A 23654-nucleotide genomic window follows, 5' to 3' on the forward strand; every position below is an offset into this window, starting at 1 on the left:
TTCTCATTATCTTGGTTTGAAAGACAGATGTTTGCCAAGGAAGGCAGGACCTTCCCTTGGAATGGAAAATATTACCCCCTTCCCTCCAAATCAGTATAACTTTGAAATTACGGGGAAAAGGAATTTGAAAATACAGGAAAAGGAATAACAGTTCTTTACAAGTATGTGTATGTATGAAAAGGCAAGCAAACAACTAGGCAGCAACAACAAACAAGAAAAAACCCAATAAAGTCTCTTCCCACTATTTAAACAATTTCCCCTTTGTTGTAGTTACGCTGGTGGCAGGGGTGTTGGTGTCTCCCAGGGGGCAGAGCAGGTGCGATGATCCCCCGCAGCTGCTGGGGGCGCTCTGGTGCGAGCTCACAGACCACAATTGCCGAGCTACTGTGCACAAGTGGCCTTTTGGGACAACCCCTTTCTTGCCCCCCCAAAACATCTGAGAAACAAAAAGAAGTAATTGAGCAGACTTGCAGTGCAGGAAAATCACAGTAGATCGGGATCTCAGAGGCCAACACACAGGAGTGGCCGTAGCAACACGTTCAGGGCAGAGGGTCTGGCAGGAGCCCATCCTGATGTTTAGGCCCTACATGCACTGGTTCTGAGCTCCGAGGGGTCAGGTGGCAGGGAAAACAGCAAACAGTTCCTCCCTCCCCCAAACCCAGAAACAGGACCGACCAAAAACCCAGGCCCAAACCTCTGGAGCAACCTCCTCACCTTTTCTCTCCCTATCACTTGCAACAAGCTCCCATTCAGGGCCATTTCAATGGAATGTTGTGACACTCAGCTACATCTTTTGTTTTCTTAAGTATCTGTGGTTATTGTTTCCTAGCAACTTATGGGACAAAATTCCATGAGGGAAAGAAACAAAAGGAAAAATCCAAACCCCTAACACTCATTTATGAGATAGTTGTAGCAATTTAAATTTAGGAAATACTTGTAACAATTTGAAATCCCTTCAGGTAACATAAATTCGAATACCTAAAAATTGGGATAAGTGATAATTCCCCTTTGTACAGCAACAATATTTTATCAGATAAAAATGGCTAATTTCTGAGGAGGAAAAAAAGCCAAAATGTCTTAAATCTTTCTCTTCAGAGGAACTGAATCAATGTATCAATGTCCAATTATGTTATACTTAAGCAAGGATTTTAAGCATCCTGAAATCCACGTGTCTGACCGGAGGCTTATATACAGCCAGCATCTTACATGAACACATAGAGAATTTTAGAATGCATAGGTTGTATAACAGAAACAGATAAACAGAAGTAAATCTCTTGGATAGTCTTTAGAAATAGTGAAAAGCACCAAACACTTGGTTTTTAAAATTTTAAAAATTTAATAATAATAAAATTGTTATAAAAATAGTAAAACAATTAGAGTAATAAAAATTTATAGTTAGAACAATTAAAAGGCAATAAAAAGTAAAGAATTACGGATGTCTGGATGCTCTCGGATACTAGGTCACAAAAAGCATACCTTGTGAACAAAGGAATAACCTTAAAAGCAATAGCCTGTTGCATATTCATATATCTCATGCATGATGCATAAATTCCTTGTAAATTAAGAATTTCTCTGGTTTTTGTCAGCTCCTTCCCCTTAATCCTGGTGGTTCCATAAGGACAAAGAGAAGGTAGGAGAATGTTTGTCTTTTCCAAAAAGGAGACTGTAACTCTTTGTTCCGTCGCTGTTACCTCTGTGCAAAGCGTTTCTTGATTATCTTATCCATTGCTTGAGCTAGTAAAAAAAGTCCTACATCGCAGAGTTTCTATTTTAACATTATGTTGTAACCTAAAATTATATTTAACACACTACTTAAGAGAATTAATATAGCATAACTTTCTAACATTACACATATAATATTCATTTTAATATTTGCAAAAAGCTAATAATAAATATGTGTTTCTCACAGAAATTAATGCATCACTTGTGCATATTCCTAAACAATATTTCTGTTAAAGGTAATCACATGACATTTGGATGACTCAATACTAACCACAAAGGTATATTCCAGCTGATAACGACAATTGCATACACATGACCTGAGGAGCAGGACGAGAAGACTGCTGTGGAAGAATCCCACACTGACCTCATTTACCCATTCGAAGGTTAGGCCATGCCCCAGCAAAGGATTGAAACATACTCTGAACTTCAAGGGCATAACTAACTTCAGCATGGCTTTTCCCATACAAGCGGGGCTTAAAACTATTGTGACCAGAACATGACTGAAGTAGATTAATTTGATCCTGACAGTGTATAATTTGAAGATTGCTGCCATAATAATTTTAAAGTATCAGAGGGTCCTAATGTACACATTCCAAGAAACTATGTGCAGTGATGCTAAATTATTACATAAAGCATAAAAATGTTGTATTGAATATTGTCATGAATATTTAATTAACAAGTTGTTGTTTGTTGTTATCTTGTTTTGAAAGTTCTTGTTGCTCCTGAAGCAGTGAATGGTTTCACCAAAATGTAGCTACTACCAGAAAGCAAAAAGGAGCAATAAAAAGATATTCATCCTTGGAAGATGGGGTTCTTTAAACCACTGAGAATGAGCATGTTGGTTTTGGAGCTATTGGGGTTTTTTAACTTCCTTCATGGTACACTGGGTATTAGTCAATACATGGCTTTTGGAAATTTGAAATTTTTCCTTAATCTTTGTTTGTCACGATCATTCAGAGCAGATTTGGAATTGTTCTGTCTCCAGCACAGACTCTCTGTACCTGTAACTACTATAAAGTCTCTAAGCAATATCAGTTAATAAAAATATCCCTGCTGACTTCAGTAAAGACAGGATTTTCATCCTTTTCCCACAGACATTTGTAAACAAGTATAACAGATTTGAAGCCTGACAATGTAGTATAGCTGGATAATTGCCCTGTGTTTTATTTGAACAAGTTTCTATTATGGCATTCCTTATGCAGCAAGATAAGGTTTTCTGCTTCTACTTCTCTGCAGTGCATTCATACTTGTTATGTAAGCATTATTTCTACCAAGCTAAAAACAGGAGAGCTTTGGAACATGGGAAGATTCAGGTAAAAAAAGCCAGTCTCCCATTATCAAAGAAATTTTCTCAACTATAGAGGCAGAACCCTGCTAAAATAGTAATTCTTTCTTGACCCTGGGACATGTTCAAAGCACACTGAATCTTGCCACAAACTTCAATAGATTTTTGGATTAGTCTTTAATTAGTATTTACAGTTGGTCTGCCTGTCTCATGATAAAGGTTTGTTTAGCAATATTGATTACAGCATGTTTAGCAACAAAATCATAATCATGTCCATGCATACAGCCCATGTTTTAAATAAGATTCTGTATTAGTTGGTGGGACTATGGCATTCAATATTCTAGGTCTTGTCTCCCTTGGTACAGACTGAAGTATCCTTCAGCATATTCCTGGAAAAACTGGCAGTCCAGAGCTTGGATAGGTGCACTCTTTGCTGGGTTGAGAACTGGCTGAATGGTTGGGCCCAGAGAGTGGTGATGAATGGTATTGCATCCAGTTGGTGGTCAGTCACCAGTGGTGTCCCTCAGGGATCTGTGTATGGGCCCAGTCCTGTTTAATATCTTTACTGATGACCTGGATGAGGGGATTGAGTCTACTGTTAACAATTTGCAGATGACACCAAATTGGGTGTGAATCTCAATCTGCTGCAGAGCAACCTGGATGGGCTGGATCAATGGGCTGAATCCAACAATATGAGGTTTAACAAGACAAGTGCCAGGTCCTGCACTTTGGCCACAACAACCCCCTGCAGCACTATAGGCTGGGGACAGAGAGGCTGGACAGAGGCCAGGCAGAAAGGGACCTGGTGGTACTGACTGATGGCAGACTGAACGTGATCCAGCAGCATGCCCACGTGGCCAAGAAAGCCAATGGCTTCCTGGCCTGTATCAGCAATAGTGTGGCCAGAAGGACAGGGAAGTGATTCTTCCCCTGGACTCAGGACTGGTGAGGCCACAACTTGAGTGCTGTGTCCAGGTCTGGGCCCCTCAGTTTAGGAAGGATGTTGACACACTGGAGAATGTCCAAAGAAGAGCAACAAAGCTGGTGAAGGGTCTGGAACAGAAGGCCTGTGGGAACGACTGAGGGAGCTTGGGTTGTTTAGCCTGGAGAAAAGGAGGCTTAGGAGAGACCTTATCACTGTCTACAACTACCTGAAAAGAGGTTGTAGCCAGTTGGGGGTTAGTGTCTTATCCCAGGCAACCAGTGGCAGGACAAGAAGACACAGTCTTAAACTATGTCAGGGGAAGTTTAGGCTGGACATTAGAAATAATTTTTGCACAGAATGAGTGATTGGGCATTGGAATGGGCTGCCCAGGGAGGTGGTGGTGCTACCATCTCTGGAGGTGCTTAAGAAAAGGCTGAATGTAGCACTTAGTGCCATGGTCTAGTTGAGAAGGCAGGTCATAAGTTGGACTTGATGATCTCAAAGATCTTTTCCAACCTAATTGATTCTGTGATTTCATGATTCTGTGAAGTAGGCTATTTTACTGGGTTTTGCTAGAAAATAGTAAATACATAATGAATGAATGCCCTGAAGTCCATCTCCTGATACTGTTACCCCTGCAAAGGGGTAAAACTGGAAAAATACCTGAAAGAGAACAATCTTCTAGACTGGAAACAGCACCTGGCAGAAACACAACGGAAGATATTAGGGGTTTCGGAAGCTATGTTTGCAAACGCACATTAGCATCTGTGATCTATTCTTTAAATGAGAAACACAGTGAAAAAGCAGCCTTCACACTTGCATCTGTAGAGCTACATTTTTCCACCTTTTGGTCTATCAGAGGACAATGGAAATATCTGAGCACTGCTGATATCCTGCCCAAGCTCCACACTGGAACTGATGCAATCCTTTAAACTCCACAGGCAACAGGTTCTTTATTTCCATACACTCACTGCCATGTAAAATTTCTAGGCTCAACTCCATATTTTTCCAGTTCATTTTACAGGGCTCAGAAGCAGAACAAAGTTTCATTTATAAAACACTTCAGAACATATAAATACATTGAAAAGAGATTAATAAAATCAGGTGAGTTGTAAGGGACCCATTGGGATCATCAAGTCCAAGTCCTGGCCCTGTACAGAACAGCCCAAGAGTCACACCATGTGCCTGAAAGTGTTGTCCAAATGCTTCTTGAGATGTGTCAGGCTTCGTGCTGACAACTTCCCTGGAGAGCCTGTTCCAGCCACCCTCTGGGTGAAGAATCCTTTCCTGATATCTAATCTAAATCCCCTCTTGCTCAGCTTCACACAATTTCTTCAAATCCTCTCACTGTTCATGAGAGTGAAGAGATCAGTTCCTACCCCTCCACTTCCCCTTGTGAGGATGTTGAAGGTCTCCCCTCAATCTCCTCTTCTTCAGGCTGAACAGACCAAGTGATCTCATCCACTCCTCATATGGCTTCCCCTCAAGGCCCTTCACCATTCTCATGGCCCTCTGTGGTGGGTTTATGCTCTCTGGATGCCAGGCACCCACCAGAGCCTCTCTCTCACTCCCCTCTACAGCTGGACATTGTAGAGAAAATATAATGAAGGGTTCATGAGTTGAGACAAGGACTGGGAGAGATCCGGCACTGAACACCACCATGGGCAAAACAGGCTCGAATTAGAGATATATACTAAGATCAGAGCAGAATAATTGGAAATAAAATAGAACCTTAAAAAAAAACCTTCCACCCACCTCTTCCTCCTTCCCTGCTACCTCCTTGCCCAGCGGCACAGAGTGATGGGGAATGGGGGTTATGGTCAGATCAATTGTTTTTTCTGCTGCTTAGGGGGAGGAGTCCTCCTCCAGCTCCAGCATGGGGTTCCTCCCATAGGAAATAGTTCTCCATTGAATTCTCCAACAGACGTCTATCTCATGGGCAGCAGCTCCCTGCGAACTGCTGTAATGTGAGCCCATCCCACAGTCCTCAAACTACTGCAGTGTGGGCCACTCTTCCACAGGGTGCAGTTCTTCAAGGACAGGCTACTCCAGAGTGGGCTTCTCTCTCCCATGCGCTTCCCATGGGGTCACAGTCTCCTCTTGGGCATCCTGCTCTGGCATGGTCTCCTCCATGGGCAGCCGGTGGATCCCTGCATCTCCATGGCCCTCCATGGGCTGCAGAGGCACAGCTGGTTCACCATGGTCATCAGTACTGCCTGCAGGGGATCCTAGCTCCAGTGCCTGGAGCACCTCCTCCTTCTCCACTGACCTTGGTGTCTACAAATTGGTCCTCCTCACTCCACTCTTTTGTGGCTGCAATTACTTCTGCACAGTGACTCTATTTTTTTTTTTTTTCTTTCCTCTTAAATCTGTTATCACAGAGGTGTCCCATGTTCCCATCATCTCTAATTAGCCCAGCCTTAACCAGTGGCACATCCATTTTTGGAGCTCCCAGGGATTGGCTCTGCCAGACATGGAAGAAGCTTCTAGCAGCTCCTCACAGAAGCCACCCCTGTAGGCCCCCACAGCCAAAGCTTGGCCATGTAAACCCAATATATCCTCCTCTGGATGCTCTCTTATAGCTTCACATCTTTTTTTATATTGTAGTAATATAAACCACAACTCAAGGCGAGGCAGCACTGGTGCAGATTCTTCAAGAAAGACACCCTGACATAATACTATTCAAGCATAAGCCTCTTCAACACAGAGGTCTTCTACAAGTGGAGAGCATTGTAGTAAGACCAATATATGTTCTGTTAATAAAGCTTGTTAGCAATACTGTAACGCAATACTTGATTAACCACAGCAAAGAATAGACTCTCAAATTAATCCTGTTTTTGCCTGTGATTTATTTAGCCTTGTAGTATGAAGCTGTAGTATGAAAGCTGAGGTTTGAGAATGCATCTAGCTTTCTTATCTTTACAGCTTAAATGTCAAAACCTTCATCGGGATGTTGAGAAAAAGAGCCCAATATGAAAAAGATTACACTCATAACTATATGCACGGGCAGAATAATTATTTTTTTATTCCTCCTTTTAGAAACAGCTTTCAAAGTTACTAATGTCCTACTTTTTCACCTGTTATCTGTCTTTCCTCTTTGATGAAAAGTTTTCCACCTATCAAAAACCAGTTGGTTTGTTGCAGGAGGATTGTTGTGGTTGTCGTTCAGCCTTTAAATGACAATCTGTGAGAAAGACACTACCAAAACTAAGACAAATGAATCACACATTTTTTCCAAGCTTGAACTACACAGAGAACCAGAATTACAGAATTGTTAAGTTTGGAAGGAACCTCTGTAGATCATCCAGTCCAGCACTCTACTAAGACAGCTTACACAGGAATGCATTGAGGTGGGAGAGAGACTCTACAATCTCACTGGGCAGCTTGTTCCAGTGCTCTGCCACCCTCAATATAAAGAAGTACTTCTTCATGTTGAGGTAGACAGTTTTGTGGTTTAGTTTATGGCCGTCAGTCCTTGTCCTGCTACTGAACACCATGGAAGAGTCTGGCACCATCCTCTTAGCAACTTCCTTTGAGATATTTCTATGCATCAGGCCCAGCTTCCACAGTCTCTCCTCATAAGAGAGATGCTCCAGACCTCTAATTATCTTTGTGGCCCTCTGCTGGACCCTCTCCTTGCCTTTCTTGCACTGATGAGGCCAGAACTGGACACAGCACTCCAGATGTAGCTTACTAGGGGCAGTAGAGGGGAAAGATCACCTATCTCGACCTGGCCACAGTCTTCCCACACTCTTACATGCTGGAGAAGAGGCCATTTTTTCATGGATCTTTGATCTGTATTTCATAACCCTGATTTAGAAATCAACTCAGGAATAAATCACAATCTTTTAACAATGGTTGCCCAAATATTTTCTGACATGGGACTGCAGCATAAAATGACTCAGTTATACACCTACACACTTCAGATACTGATGTGAGCTTGCCCACAGATTCTATTCTTATCAGATCATTTGTGAGGAGAAAAAATGTATTATTTTTAGTAAAACTTAATAAAATAGTAATTATTCTTTTATTTCTCTAGCCTGTAGGGAAGAGATGAAATCATGAAAGGAAGGGATAATATATATACTTTATCCTCCTATGCTTTATCCTTCTATGCTCATGCCGGAGACAGCTGCAGATACACTGAGTGTCCAAGGTGGCATTAACCAAGCGAAAGCTGATTCAAAGCAGAAAGATACTGACCAAGAAACAAACTGTCTTTTAGAAAAGCAACTTCAAAAAATAATTAAATCACATTGAGGGAGGGATTGATACCATGGCCAGCAACACCTCTGCTTGCAGAACAGGTAGGTCTGGATGTAAGTCACATCTAGAGACAGCTTCATAGATTTGTTCTTGGTTTTGTAAACTTTGAAACACTCTGGGCCGAGATTTGCCACCAGACAATTTCTGTGCCACTCTACCTTCAGTTAAAGAATAAAAATGCAATTAAGGGGATTAACATTAATTATACAACAGCTAAAAGCTTTGTAATGTACTGATACAGAACAGGAAGGTGATGGAATTGAGCCCTGGTTTTATGCTTTTCTCAGTTCTTGCTGTACCACTACCACAAGCATGGTTTGCTGATGCCTTGTAAGGTGGGCCCCTGAACTTGTATCTGAGCAGATGCTAAATGGATAAAGGTGAGGAGAAAGGATATAACATGGATGTAGTTTTATTATCCTCAGTTTTCTTGTACACAGCTGTTTATCAGCTCTCTGCCACCATGTAATCCTGGCTACTAGTCCTAACCTTCTGATCTTTCTGAGTCATTATTACAATTAGTTCAAAATATAAAACCATAAAAAACTTATCAGAAAAAGAACTCTTTTCACAACTTTTTTTTTTCACAACTTTTCTCCCTTACCAAAACATACTCTTTAATTGCCATGCCCTCCTTCCACACTGCATCTCCCACTTTCTTCTAGCCCCTCCTCTTTCACACCCCCGTGTTGGCGGTTACTGATTCCCCTTTGCATCCTGGTGTGTGCTAGATACCTAGTCCCAGTTCTCCTTCAGCATGGTAACATTTTCTTACTACATCATGAGATTATAGTCACAATTGTAAATAATGCTCAAGAGAAGCTAAATAAGTTTCAGAAAAGTATCCCTCCTATCAGAGATAAAACTGGTGTAGTATAGGAGGAATTAAAGCGTCTTCAAGTTGCTGATAGTAGTAATTATATGTGTTCAAATCAAATTATAATCCAATGTTGTTTTTCCATAGGAACCTGGAGCTTTTGCAGTAAAGAGACTGTATTTAACACTTACAGTGGAAACAAGCACTTTGCTTTGCAATGCTTCCATTTTTAACATTGTAAATAAGTAGTAGAGTCAGTGGAGAATCAAGAGCCAAGTATTGTCTATTATGGGGGCTTAATAAGTCTACTTTGTGCAAAGACCAGTGTCTATATATGTTTAAAAATCTAGATGTCAGTCACTATTCTAGAAAAACTACTGGCTAAATTGATAGGTTTTGTCTGTTGGAAATGGTAATGGCAAGATCTCAGGGAAATTTTTTGTTCAAAATGAAAATTCAGCTGTGTTAGAACCTTTAATCCTACAATTCATATGAAAGAGGAATGAAAGCCCATATGTGTCAGTCTGACATTTCATAAGCAGGACAGTTTCAGTGTTTTAGTCAAAGTTACTTTTTCTTTAAAAATTTTCTTATTTAATCTTTTAAAATCATGCAAAAACAACAACCCTCCCTTTAAAATAGAATAAGACTTATTTAGTTATATTTGGTATTTGACCCAGAATAAATATATACATGTGAATATATGTGTATACATAAAATTCCTGTAATTTCTAGGGAGCAAAATAACAGTGTATATCAACTATAATATTAAGAAAGAAGTCACTCTTAAAGAACCTAATCTGTGATGTTGTTACAACAATATAGTTGTTTATGTAATTAAATGGCCATTATGTATATTTACAAAAACCCCAATTATTTGAATTATGTTGCTTAACAGTACAATTACTGGTTTTCCACATTTTATATGTGTAGATTTATGTTTTAAAGAACTGAGAAATTTTGCCAGTGGGATTTGCCAGCAAAAATTTCTGAGAAGAAAGGGACCCTGCCCCATGGGTTTTCTACTTCTCTAACCAGGTCCAGTCCCCTTTCTGCTGTTCCTTTCATCTAGGTTCGTCCACATACAGGGCAAGTCCTCTTCCCTACTGTCCCTCACAGTTCCACACCTCTCTTGGATCCACTCTTCAGGCTCCTACTTCTCCATTGCCTTATCACTCTCTAGTCCTGGTTGACTATGTGTGCATTTATTGTTTCACTCCATATCTTTCACTTTCCCTGGTTCTTGTCCCGTCTTCATTTGAATCACACATTCTTTTTTTTCCATCCCCTGTGAATATGGTCACTGAGTACACAGAAAAGTAAAGAGTCCCTGGTGTAACCTCTGCCATTTCCCAAGACAGGCATGGTGGGAAGTTAGTATTTCAAGGGGGACAGAAATAGTCTGATACTTCTAAAAGAGTCAAGAAGATATGGGCTTTACTTGGTGCAATGAACAGGATAAAGATACTATGGAATTGGTGCTCATGGAGTTTGGAATTGGATGGAGTTTTTCAGGAAGCACTCACACAAATACCTGTTACATGTGACTTAGATAAGTGGATCCTGTCCATGCGCAGGTGATTTTCAGAGGTTCCTTTCTGAGGTTCCTTTTTCTGTGAATTTTTAGGGGATGTAGCTATTTAGAGTTCCAAAGTAAACATCTGCCAACTATATTTCTCAAAGACTTGGAATATAATCAAGCATGGTTTGTCACAGCATAGCTGAAGAGATATGTCAAGCCCAATGCTCCTATTCCTCACCACATTCAGAATTTTGCTCTTAATTATGATGTATTTTTTAAATGGGAAAAAATACCCTGCATTTCCCTATCTTCCTTGGGAACCACTGAAGTATTTTAGCAGAAATTGCCTTTAAAAGTATTCAGGAAGAGTTAGCCAACCAGGTGGAAATACTAAGAGCAGCAGCAAAGGTCCTAAAATAAGAAATATTGGGCTACTTCAATTATAGAAGGTTCTACAACTTCTGCCAATATTTTTCCCTTAGGCTCTCAAAAAATGGGGAAGCAAAGAGAGAAATATCTCACAACTTCACAGAATACCTTAAGCCATTTAAAAAGGATTATGAAAGAAAATGGAGTAGGAAGCTCCCCAAAATTTCAAAGGAAACTCTTTTGTCAACACCAAAATTGCTATTTTAATATTTTTTGCCCATATCTGACTACTTTTAATGTATTCCTCATTAGCATAACTGTCATTCTTTGCTTTGCTTTTTTCTCTTTGCTGCCTTTATTCCCTCTTTGACTTGAAGAATGCAACTTCCAACAGAAAGTATAGAAAGAGGGAATTTCATTTACATTAATTCCTATGAATTTAACTTGTTTTCTTTTTCACTAATCCAGATATACTAACTGAATAATGCTCTGGAAAGTCAAAAGTCACAGAAAGCAGCATTGCAGCCCACAGGGTTAAAAAAAAAAAAAAAAGAAAGAAAAGAAAAATGAGAGGACTAGATTAAGCCTTTTGTTTTAAGCATACTCATTATACTCATTTTAAAACTAAATTGATTGAGAAACTAGCTCTGACTACTATGGCTTGAGTAGTGCTCTCTTCCCTCCCTTTCATATTTTCATCGCTACCAGCAAAGATATAGATGGAGACCAATAAAACAGGATTTGGACCTTTCACCTTGTCTGTTAATGGCTATCTGTTTGTAACTAAATGAGGCTTTCTCCTTCCTCTTTTCCCCCAGTCTGATTTCTGCCTATCCCTTTTTCATTTTCATCTGAAAAAAAAAAAAAAAGAAAATTCTAATCCATTTATTTGGACTCTATCCCTACTTACCTCAAGGTGGGTTTCTACCATTCATGGAAATACAAAAGAACTTTAAAGTACACATAAATAAATTACTCTTACAACCCACTTTACAGCTGTTTTGTACTTCCAGATGGTATAAAGAGATCCCAGTATAAAGTAGTATTAGGCTACTATCTCCAGTGGTTGAACTTCTCAAAAAAGATGAATAACCAAACACAAGCATTATAAAAATGAAAAATAACCACCATTTTTTAGTGAAATTTTTATTTTCAGATGCCAATTTCAGTCTTGTTTTTCCAAAATTAAGGGAAAGTACATCTTTTTTTTTTTTTACTGTTTGCCTTGCAGTACTGATTGGGAAAAAAATAAAAAAGATCCATTTGGAGAGAATATAATTTATATCAGTAAGGATGGAGCACACTGGGTTTAATTTTAGTGTTCTTCTCTTTTCCTTTCTGTGTCTTCTTTCTGGTTATCTTAGGAATCACTAATTTTTCAAACATTGTAGACTACACTGGTAAATTTGCTCATGTAAGGACTTCTGAATTTGACAGAAGAAACTTAGAGGCTGCTGGTGATCCTGTTTGTCCAAATGTAACTCTGTTTAGCTCCACAGATTTACTTCTGATGAATCCTGGTAAATTTTAGATAGAAAAGAGACCCCCAAGAACCCATCCTGAACATGCTCATGTAAAACATCTGTTTGAAGTTTAGTGTGCTTTTATTTATATTCTTAGGGAAATATGAGGCTACTTTACAGCTTTTTTTTTTAAATTAAAAGTGTAACTAAAATTCACCTATACACCTTAATGTTTGTTGTATCAGAAATGAATGACATCATGATACCACAGAGCTAAAAAAAATCCCAACATGCTGACCAGATTAAAAGCACAGATCTTTGTGCAGTTCTTAATTCAATAAAATGCTGTGGTACTTCATGATCAGAAGGAAATACGCCCTCAGAAGCATCTGTTTCTTCTGTGTCCTTCATGAGAGTCAAAGGGTATTTTACAATCCAATCCAATGCTGGATATAACCTTTTAAATAAATAAACCGTGGTTTAAGGATTTAGAAAGCACTAGATCAAAGAATGTAATCTTTGAGATCTAATAACTACAGTGATGGGTCTAGCATAAGGACATGAGCAGAGTAGAACAAAGGTTTGCTGAATATCCACAGTGCCTCTTGGGTTAAAATTCATTACAGAGTCACTCTAAATCCCTAGTCAGGGGGCAACCCTAAAATTCTCTTCTTGCTAAAATCCAGCATGAACTTCAAAAATAAACTGAAAGCAATATATTTAAGGGAAGAAACTCCAATCTTCAGCTTCTTTTGTGTTGTTGTTTGACTATTCAAAATTCAGCTCTCATTTTCCAAACACCTGCCAATTTCAGTTTCAGCCTCCAGGTTTTTGGCTACACACCCCAATACAAATACACACACACACACACACACACACACACACACACTCTCACACACACACACACACACACAGTGATTTCAACTGCCCAGCACTGACCGAGTGGAGATGGAGATATGGCTTATTTTTTTCCAGCAGTGCATGTCTATATCCTCTTGCAACCAGAGGAGATCCAAGCCTTTAGCATTACATTGGCTAATGCACAATGTGCTGCTCATGTGAGCTTTCCCAGTAAGTTGTGGGGATACTTATGGATGTGCTCAAATGGTTCCATGATCACCCTTTAAATAAGCAATAGCACCAAAACAAACAAACAGCTGTGTTCAGAGCTATTGTGAACCCTTCACATGCTGTTTTAGAGCACTCCAAATTTGTCATCTGTCAGGCTATGAAATTGTAAGCATTGCTTGCCAACTCGCACACAAAAGTTTTCTTGCCTGCTTTGGTGACAAGCTGGAGCAGGTGGTGAATACTGCACACAGACTTCTGGAAAAATCTTGTTATCTCTCTTTATTTCCCACCATGGGCATTACAACACACAAACCATCACTTCTGCCTACTGCTTGACCAGCATCTTGTCAAATCTGGCTGCAAGATTAAGCTTCCTCAATTCTGAATTCAATATTGCAACCCTAAGGACATAAGAATCAAACTGGAACATTCTGGGTTTTGGAGTTGTTTTTTTCCCCTTTTAATAGACAAAATTGTTTCTGCTCCAAGACCATAGTTTGCCCTGACTATAATGATAAATCATCATGACTGACACTAAGCAAAATGAGTTTGATATTTTCTGCTTTATCCTTCCACATTAGAAGCCACTTTTACATTTGCCACAACTTTTAACCTTTCTTCCAAAAGATTAGAATGATACAAATCAGATATTATTTCTGCTTTGTATACTCCATTTGAAAAATGTGAAGCACACTTTGTACACAGAAAGTGATGGGTGCAGCGAAGAGAAGGTAAGATTTAATGGCCAGCAATCTTGCAATAACTGTTGGTTTCCTATAGCAGCATAATTCTCCTTTATTCCAGATTATTTAACTTCATTAGAACAGTGTCCTGCTAACAAAGTCAGGGGGAGGTCCAGGACTCCAGACACATTCAGCACTTGGAAGCATCTAGTTCTTGTAACAAAGGTTATAGATCCAGTGACAGTGTCTTGGACATATCAGACTTAACCGTTATCAGAATTATTTGCATCTTTAGCTCTTTTTTTGGGATATTTTTTTTTTTTTATTTTTAAAGGTGGATTCAGTAATAGTCAGGCACATTTCTCCATTGTTATAATTAAAAAACCCCAAAACAATGGCAGCCTTTAATGTGATATACTATGAAAAATGAAAGTGGATGCTATTTTGCCACTGATGGGAGACAATGTGATTTTAATTCATAAGCTTGAAGCAAGGATATGAAACATTCTAGTCATTGATATTGTTATCTTAGTCTGTGCTGCAAATCTATATTTAGCTATTTATCTTCCCCCCCAAAAAAGGATGTCTTCCAGGAATGGGCTGAAGCCATCAGCTTTTTATTCCGGTAAAACTTCATTGCACTTGAAACGTAAGAAAAGCTCAAGTAAAAACTGCATTAGGGCTCCCTAAGTAGGATTTTTAAGTGAAAAATCAGTTAGACAGTTTAGTGAAAAGTACAACATTCGGATACAGAAGTATCACAATATATCCAACAGCAGTTGTGTAATATTATTAACATGACTTTCACTAATTTGCTTGCAAAAATCTCATGTTCTGTTATTTTCTGTTTCTTGAGCTTGTTTCCATAGCAGGGGGTAGCTAAAAATACTTTTGTCCTTTACCTCTGTCTGTAATATTTCCTTTTTGGAAGTGCCATTCCATAGCTGGATTGTGTCTTCCAAACACACGTGAGTCCAAGATCCCTGAAAACGCTAGCAACTTACAAAGTAAAAGCTACTCCATGGAATTAACAATTGAAATAGCACTAAGTTCCATTTTAACTATTTTTTTTGTCTTTTGCTTAAGGTCCTATTTCCCTTTACAATGTCCTTCCACATTTGAGGATTCAGAACCCCATCCTGGAATGAGCCACCTTTGGGAATAGGTCATATTTAGCAAGCAGTTAAGATACCACTCACTGGAAATATTGCAGGGTCAAAAATTACTCTTTCAAGTGTGATTTTGTAGCACTGCTTGTCAAATTATTGGATTTCTTTTAGAGTAAGGTGGCACAGAAAAGCCCGCCATGACAAGACCTATGTTTTTTGACAAGAACAACTATTAGAATTCTGCCCTGTAAATCCTCATCCACATGTGCAAAGGACATGGGACAGCTGTACATATACAGCAGAGAGCATGATAAATTTATGAGGCCCTCATCTCTGAAAATTATTTATTCAACTTTAAGTCATTAAACAGTATCAATTGCTATTACTCATGTGAGTACAAGTTTGTCAGAGATATGGCATATACAAATATAGATAGAAAAAACAGGCTTATCAGTAACTACAAAATCTATTTTAAACAGCTTACGAAAATTTATATAGTTCGCCATGAAAAGATTATTTGAAATAAAGATTTTTGTTTCCATTCTTTGTTTCCCCAAACCTTCTTTTTATAAAGCTTTTTCCAACCACCTCTTTTAAGAATGGCTAGAAATTTTGAACAGTCCCTTGATCTTCAAAATTTTCTTTTGATCTAACAGTTAGATAAAGCACTACTATAGAACAGCAGTACCAGTCAACAGAGAATCAGCAGCAAACATCAACTAATATTTCTCTTTTGAAGAGAAAGTACTACACATCACAGAGGTTTTGAAGCCAACATTGAAACAAAACCCCTGAAGTAATAGTCTGTTTACCTGTAGCCCTGATATCCTCGAAAAGTAAGTGTTCAAGACCCTTTATTTCTAATACCCAGTTCTAACTTGTAAAACAGTTTGCATAACAATTATTTAGTTAACAGTTAAGCTAGACTTTGTTATATTTAGTAGCAGTAACACAATAGGCTTGTTGCACAGGATCCTGCCAATTGTTATATATATGAGGCATCCCATTGAATTCAGCATCATTCTGTGCACTTGCAGCTTTAGCAGTTGGAGACTTCTTGAGGCCTTAAGTGATTTGCTGACCATCTTTTAAGTTCATGCTTAAGTATAGTTGTTTAGTAAGAGATCAACATGCACATATCCAAAATTGCCTGATCTGAGGTTCTTCCATCTTTAGAATTTCAGAATGAAAAGCTACATTACTAATGCTGCTGAACAATTAAACTTATAGAAAAAAAGGATATTTCACCATATCTTCATCTAATGTTGAAAGTGCTATATACAATTTCTCTTTGATTGTCCTTTTATTTTCTTCCATTTGAGTTGCAGTTAAGATCAGAGAAGAAAAATAAAAGTCTTGTTACAGCTACAGGTCACTGTAAGATAAGAGACTCAGCAGTCACTTCTATGCACTGTACACACAAAAGTGGGCCAGACTGATATTTAGTTTATCAGTCTGGAATCTAGGAAACATAACAGAGGTACTTGAATGTAAATGCATTGTCAAAAGATAATAATCTACATCACTGGAGGAGTGTCACTTGTCCAGCAATTTAAAGGTCATCTGACATACTTCATTTTTCTCTTACAATTAGAATATAGTGAATATACACAGAGTACAAATCACAGCTTTTTTAAGATTTGACCTCTTAATTGGCTGGCCTGACCCACAGATGAAATCACACAGTAGTACAGAACAGAAAAGAGAAAATAAAAGAAAACTACTAAAGATGTTTTTAGAAAGCTGATTTCAATTAAAATCCAGTTTTGGTGTGAAAAGAAGAAAAATCTTTTTAAGTATGAATCAAAATGATAAAAATTCATCTTTTCTGCTGTAAAAACAGAAGTCAACAGAAAAATGCATTCTTTTGCTGGAATCCGGGCCTAGGACCAAAGAATTTACATATATTAATTTAACAAGATCCAAAGTCCTCTACAACAAATATTTATGCTGTAAAATATTACAGCCACATTCCTGCATCTCCTTACAATAATAATTCTTAGGGACACAATATTCTAGGGAGTGTATACAACAGTGGGTTTCCACAAAGATGGAATGCTTCATTATCAGAGTACCAGCTTGTTCATAAATATTAAAAAGTACGATTTTGAATTTTTTGGAACATATTTCTTACTGTTTACATTGTCTCTGTACTGCTGAAAAAAAAAAAAACCAGTCAGCATGTACCTGTCCATATGTCTCTCCCTCACAGTCCTGAACTGCAGAAAACCTCTGCTGGTGACTGTAAAGGACTACAGTGTTTGTTCTGGATATACAGTGAGCAGGCAAGGGGACAAATAGTCTGGCCTTACTTATGCAAGTAGTCATTCTAGCAGTGATAGGTCTAATTCTTAACTTGAAAGAACACGATTTGCCCCAAACTGCAGACAAAATGGCAGAATTCCTTGCTACCTTACAAAAGTGAGTCCTAATTTTACATATGGTTATTTTTTGTTTGTATGCATTATAGGCAATTCTTTATAACAGATGAGAGCTGGAAACAGATAATTACAAGAGAAAAAGAACTTCTCTACTGCTACAAGAAAAATCATGTAGAGATTGCTCAAGACAAAATAACACTACAGATCTGATTTTCATTTGGTAAAAATTAAACTCCTGAATATGTATTAGTCTGCATTATAAAAGCAACACTGACAACAGATTAAACTTCTGAAAAGTGACCAAAAGTTAGAAAAGGAATGGCTTTTCTGAAACATGTTCTATTGTGGTTAATCATGAGGAAGAATACCAAAAATTTTTTTCAAGTGGCAACAAAATGAAACAGAACAGAAAGACCCACACTGGCTGCAGCAATGTATTAGATTCATAAACTGGGCTTCATAGAACTCTCTGTGGGAAAAGAGCATGCTTACCCTTGCATAAACAGCATTTACTACATGGTGAGATCATATGGAGGATACCACTGAAATACAGAAATAAACATGCTAAACTTGTAGAAAGAGAACTCAAACATAGCAGTAATAACTGCAAACACGTGCTTATTTGAAGAAGAATGTTACCTAATTTCCTTCCTCTCAATATACAGAGATCTAATTTAAGCTGCTCCCCTCCCCTTTCCCACTTTACTATATTTGCAAGAAGCAGTGAACACAGAAATGTGCAGCCAGCCTGGGCCCTCAGGCCGGTGGATCAAGATGGCAGGCTGGCCTGGGCTCCCCTGGGGACAGCAGAGCCAGAAGGGTGATTGGACACAGTGACCTGTCTGCATGAGATGAGACAAAAACAGGAGGGCTGTAATGCTGATGAACTAACCTGTCACTCACAAGCTCAGGTCTGAGAGAAGAAAAAAAAAAAACAATGGAGATAAAAAAGAAGAAGAAAAAGGTATAGTAGAGGTTTTAGAAAGCATACAAGGCAGGCAAATTACAACGTCATTGGAATAATTAGATGACACATTTAATTACCTGTTCATTCAGATGGGCTCAGGATATATAGGAAATATGGCATAAAAATCCAGCTAATAGTTTCTATAAGAGCAAAGCACAATTGAAGAAATAATGGATATTGCAGTTTGGCATGCAAAGAAGGATGCTACAGACTATTGCTGGCAGGGATCAGGGTTTCCTGCCAAACACTCCAGTTATGAATCAAAATCACAATGAGCAATGAGCTTCTAGATCTTGACACACAAGGCAAGGAGGTTGTTCTTCAGAGTACTTGGCTGTTTTATTGCTTGCTTGGGGGAGGAAAAATCCAGAGGGAAGGCTCACAAGCAATTCTGCACCCTGGACCCAGTACACCCAGGTGCTGGGTAACAGTCAGAGTTGTAGCACTCTGCACACCATTGCCATCACTAGTGGGAATCACTGTGGACTGGTGGTTAAAGACAGATGAAATCCAGATTTTTTTTTTTTTAAGTAAAAAATACATTTAATGATGAACAAGAACCTGGTGTTGAAAATGCCTTTAAATCAGTATGCTCCTGCTATTCCATTTGTGTCATACACAGACTAATGCTTGAACTACAAAAAACTGCTAGTGTGTCTGATCTCCATTGCATCAGCTCTACATGTACAGTTTGGATTTTTAGTTAGGCAAGTTCACATTCCATTAGCAGTAAACAGGACTGAATTTACAGCTACATCTGCAGGATTAGTAAAAAAAAATTTTTTTTTCTTCATGGCAGGAAAAAAAAATACAATGCTGATATAAAAAGGCCAAATCATAAACATTTTTCCAATTTTTGGGTTTGGAGGTTTGAAAGTTAACGATGACTTTTAAGAACTTTTTCTAATAGTGTCAGGAAATAAATGTCTATTTTAAAACTACGCAACTACTAAATATGCAAACCTTAACTATTTATCAATACAAAATAGAGACTTAAAATATGGAAAGATTTTCTGCCATAGGGCTTGCCTTTTGATAGGTATTTTCTCTTAAAGTACTTACAGAAAGTCTGACTATTTTCAGCAAAGTATGGTAATTATACTGACTGCCCTGAGATTCCCACATTTTAACTCCTTTATTATACAACCAGAAAATGCATAACTTTTTATCAGAAAAAAAATTAAACTTTTTATTCTATCTCAACACATAGCTAATAACAACCAAACACTGAATAACTAATCAAAACAAAAACATGAAAATTTTGTGGATTTATGAACCCATTTTGATGTGCACACTTACATATATGAAATGTAAATATGCACACATGCTGATCTGAAAAAAATGTTAGCAGCACTTAAGACAGTAAGTTTCAGAAAAATAATATTTATAAAGTCTAACACAGAAAACCCACAGAAGTTAGTCACCTGAAATACCTAAATTTATTTTTCTTTTAAGCACGTGCTCTTGCTATTAATTTTAGGAAATGAAATACATGATCATATGATATAAACATTTTTCCAGACGTTCACTGAACTTTTTTTTTAATTCATGAAATATGGAATGTTAAACACAGAAAAAAAAAAAAAATCCCTCTACCATTGCCAGCCTCAGAACCACTTTCTGAGAGTTAGCAAGTCTTAAACATAAAATAGCTAACTTACACTTTCTTACATGTGAAAACAAAATTTACATTAAAGAGATAATACAAGCTTTTAGATTTATAAAGATTTCAGGGTACATTTTCTTCCAAGTGTACTTGCTCAAAACCTTGCCATTGTATCTGCCTTAGAATCATTAAATATATTTCTGTAAGACTGAACAAGTTAAACAAAAAGGTAATTAACACAGTCTAAAATACATCTTTTTGCACAATATAGTACTGGCAAGCATGCCCCACTTTTTAGGTATAAGCCAGCCTAATAGAAAGCCGTGAATGTTTGGAGGATTTTTAATAAAAAATGTATCTTCTATTTTTAAAATATTTAAAGCAATAAAAGTCTGTGGTAAACATGGCATTACATATTTGACATTTTCTACCCAAAAATGCATTACTATGTACGATGGTATTAATAAACCATGTGCTTTGAGGGACTTCAGTGCTTTGCCATAATTTAGATCAAAACAATGTATAGAATGCGTCTTTTTTTCTACCATTATATCAACATATAGAAAACAAATACTATGTCATCATCTCAGCAGCATGCGTTCACTGTACTGGAAACATATGCAAAAAACCACAAACTTTTGAGAGTTCAAAAAATACCCTTTACCACAGAATGATTTGCAAGTCAGTGGTTAATGAGAAAGTGTTGAGCACTTAAAATTTTGTTAGAAAAAGAAAAACAGGCACCCTCATCTGACTCTGACTGCTTTCACAGGGAAACAGCCCTCCCTGTTCATCAGAACAAAATAATTTCTTTCCCCACTTCAGGTTATTATTTGAAGCAAATGAAAAGACAATGATTTTTTCTCTCTTCTGGCTAAAGCTCAAAACAGCATGGTTAAATCACACATATAAAAACTACAGACTTATCAGAAATCACAAAACAGAAAGAGAAGGACTCACTGACCCATTTGGAAGACAAAGACGACAAAACGGAAAAGCTCTAAAAATCAGCTTGTGAGGCCTTTGAGAGATATTCTTCTGGCATTTCATCACAGCAGCCCCAGTTCACTTCCCTGGATACAGGGAGGGAGAACTAAATAGAGCTGTTTATTAAAGCTGTTGTGCTGGATTGCATTAGGAAGCACGAGCAGACCACCTGGACCTTTCAGATTGTGGCAGTGTTTAATTTGCAGGCTGCCCCTCTGCAGTAGCAAAGACTACTACATTTAGCAGGCTCAATCACACATTATCTGGATTAGAAGTATAAGAAGAAAAAATAAAAATGAAAAATAAAAACCACAGCATCTAGTACAGGAATACAGTCAATATAAAAATAATGAACAGCATTACAAATAGAAAACAACTCCTCAGCAAACATAACATTTTCCCTCCTCGGTTCTTCTACTTCAGCATATTTAAACAAAATAAAACAGAAAAATAATAAATACTTTGATTTGGTAAATCTGAGACTGAAATGGGGTTTATTAGAAGAAAAGGATGGTAATTTTGTTTTTTCTAGTGATTCCCTGGCCAGATTATTGTGTTTCTTTTGCCTTTCTCACTTTCAGTACTACACTCGCTGGTAGCTGAAGATACAGATAGAAAGATGGTACTGTAAATATGAATTATGTGAATCATATGGTTAGACCCTTGTGAAAAAAAAAAAAATAAAAGAGGAGTTGAGAAATGGCTGACTCCATACCTGACCAATTACAGCTTGCATGGTCCCTGTGTCCTGCTGAGCTGAAAGATCGCAATCCATCATATGTAGTCTTTGAAAAGGAGAATGGGGGTTTCTGGCATGCATCTGTCAATCAACTTCTGCACTCACAACCATCACCAAAAGCAAGGGAAAAAAGTCAAGCTGCTCCACCAAATAGGATGAAATAGTCATGTGACCTTCAGCACTCTCACACACATACATACTTCCATAGAACGTATGAATTTTCTGCAGATATGAAATGACATTGACAAATACCCAATACCAAGTAAATAAAGTGAGACAAACAGCTACTCACAAAAGAGAAAACACTTGCTGTAATCTTCAGCCTAAAGATTTAATATACCTAAAAGGTATTTTAAACTGAGTGTTTTCTTTAGAGCCTAAACTTTTCAGATAAGGTGATATGATTTTATATATGCAGACAGTGGTCAGAACTTTAACCCCTCGTGTCCTCTTGCAGTCTCTAATTTTGCTTCCCCCCTTTATACTTCTACTTTATGGCTTTTTGAGTTCTAGTTTTTGGTTTTGTTTTTTTCTTGAAGTTTCTTTTGTGTCAAAGTGAAGTGGCTTGTGTTGCTGTCTTTGGATTTTCAAAGATTATGAGAACTCAATAGAAAAAAATTTCTAACAGGAGAAAAAGAAGCAGGGGCTGAGAAACCTTTGTCTGTACTCACAAGTCAAAACATCTCACTGCTTTACTCCAGCAGAAGCCAAATGTTTTCTTTACTGGAAATATATATTTAAGTATTAGTTTATGTGAGCTGTGATGAGCACTCAAAATATTAAATATTCAGACTATGTAAATCCTACTTACAGAATCCTTTCCATTTTGAAGGTTAGCAGAATTTTGGTTCATTCACTGCTCCACTGAACTGACATAAAATGTTGTTACTTAGGAAGGGAAACATTACCATTTTTTTAGAATGGAAGCAGTTTGTTTCATGTATCTCCCTCGCTGAGTTAAGATTTGCAAGAATTTCCAAGACTGTTTTTTATTCTTGTCAAAATATATCAGCCACTTGTCTCCAAAAACTGAGTGTCCTGAACGACATGCTGCAGCATTGATTGCTGATACGTTATTGGCCAGTGATTGCTGAAGGGTGACATTAATGTAACCTCGTAGCACTTTAACCCTTTAAAGATCAATATAGTCCTCTGGCAATATAGTAGAATAACAGCCCATATACTTTTTGCTGTATTACAGCTTCATATAAATATTAGTGCATTTTCTGTCCTCCTTAAATTTCATTTCAGTTACTAGTGCAAACAACACAGTTTCCAAAAGATGTTAGAAGCAAAAATGCAGAAAAAAACCCAGTCTAGTCTCTATGCTTAACCTAACACACCCTTTTCATTTCAATAGTTTCCTGGCAATATTTTGACATTATTATTTCATTTTTAAAGGCATTGAAAATATTGATCTTAGCTTTTATGGTCAATGAAATGTGAGAATATCAACAATATTCTAATTGTAGGCACTTGCCAGTCTCCTACCACAGAATTTCAAGATTCAACATCCAGAAGTGTTTGGAATGTATGGAGCACATGTTTATGTGCATATGTATGTGTATGTGTGTATGTATGTGCATACGCATGGAAGTATAGAATAGATTAAATGTATGTTGAGGGAGTGAGATAGGCAGGGAATATCCAGCTTACTTTGCATTCTTTGAGTTTTTATAATACAATTATTTTTTAAATACTAAGAAAAAGATTAGGAAATTTTTATATATATTTTAAAA

General features: G+C 37.7%; 1 protein-coding gene and 1 long non-coding RNA gene across 6 annotated transcripts in view; one reads left to right on the plus strand and one right to left on the minus strand.

Annotated features, from left to right (window-relative positions):
• LOC140682299 (uncharacterized) overlaps positions 1–2762 on the plus strand; it is a 57296-nt gene extending 54534 nt beyond the window's left edge. Inside the window, exons 3-4 of the long non-coding RNA XR_012053834.1 lie at positions 1587–1630; positions 1959–2762. This is a non-coding gene — a long non-coding RNA (uncharacterized lncRNA). The remainder of the gene's footprint in view (positions 1–1586; positions 1631–1958) is intronic.
• Positions 1–22077, minus strand: part of POU6F2 (POU class 6 homeobox 2) — a 318916-nt gene extending 296839 nt beyond the window's left edge. For 2 of the 5 annotated variants that reach the window (XM_072924038.1, XM_072924037.1), the window contains exon 1: positions 21892–22074. In XM_072924038.1, the coding sequence (XP_072780139.1) occupies positions 21892–21996 (105 nt within the window). In that variant the 5' untranslated portion in view covers positions 21997–22074. Of the gene's footprint in view, positions 1–21153; positions 21708–21891 lie in introns of those variants that run through there. The other 3 variants (XM_072924039.1, XM_030265345.4, XM_030265342.4) reach the window with 3 other exon arrangements.
• Between the last annotated feature and the right edge of the window lie 1577 nt (positions 22078–23654).

The sequence above is a fragment of the Taeniopygia guttata genome, chromosome 2 (genome assembly GCF_048771995.1).
Source record: "Taeniopygia guttata chromosome 2, bTaeGut7.mat, whole genome shotgun sequence".
NCBI lineage: Eukaryota > Metazoa > Chordata > Aves > Passeriformes > Estrildidae > Taeniopygia > Taeniopygia guttata.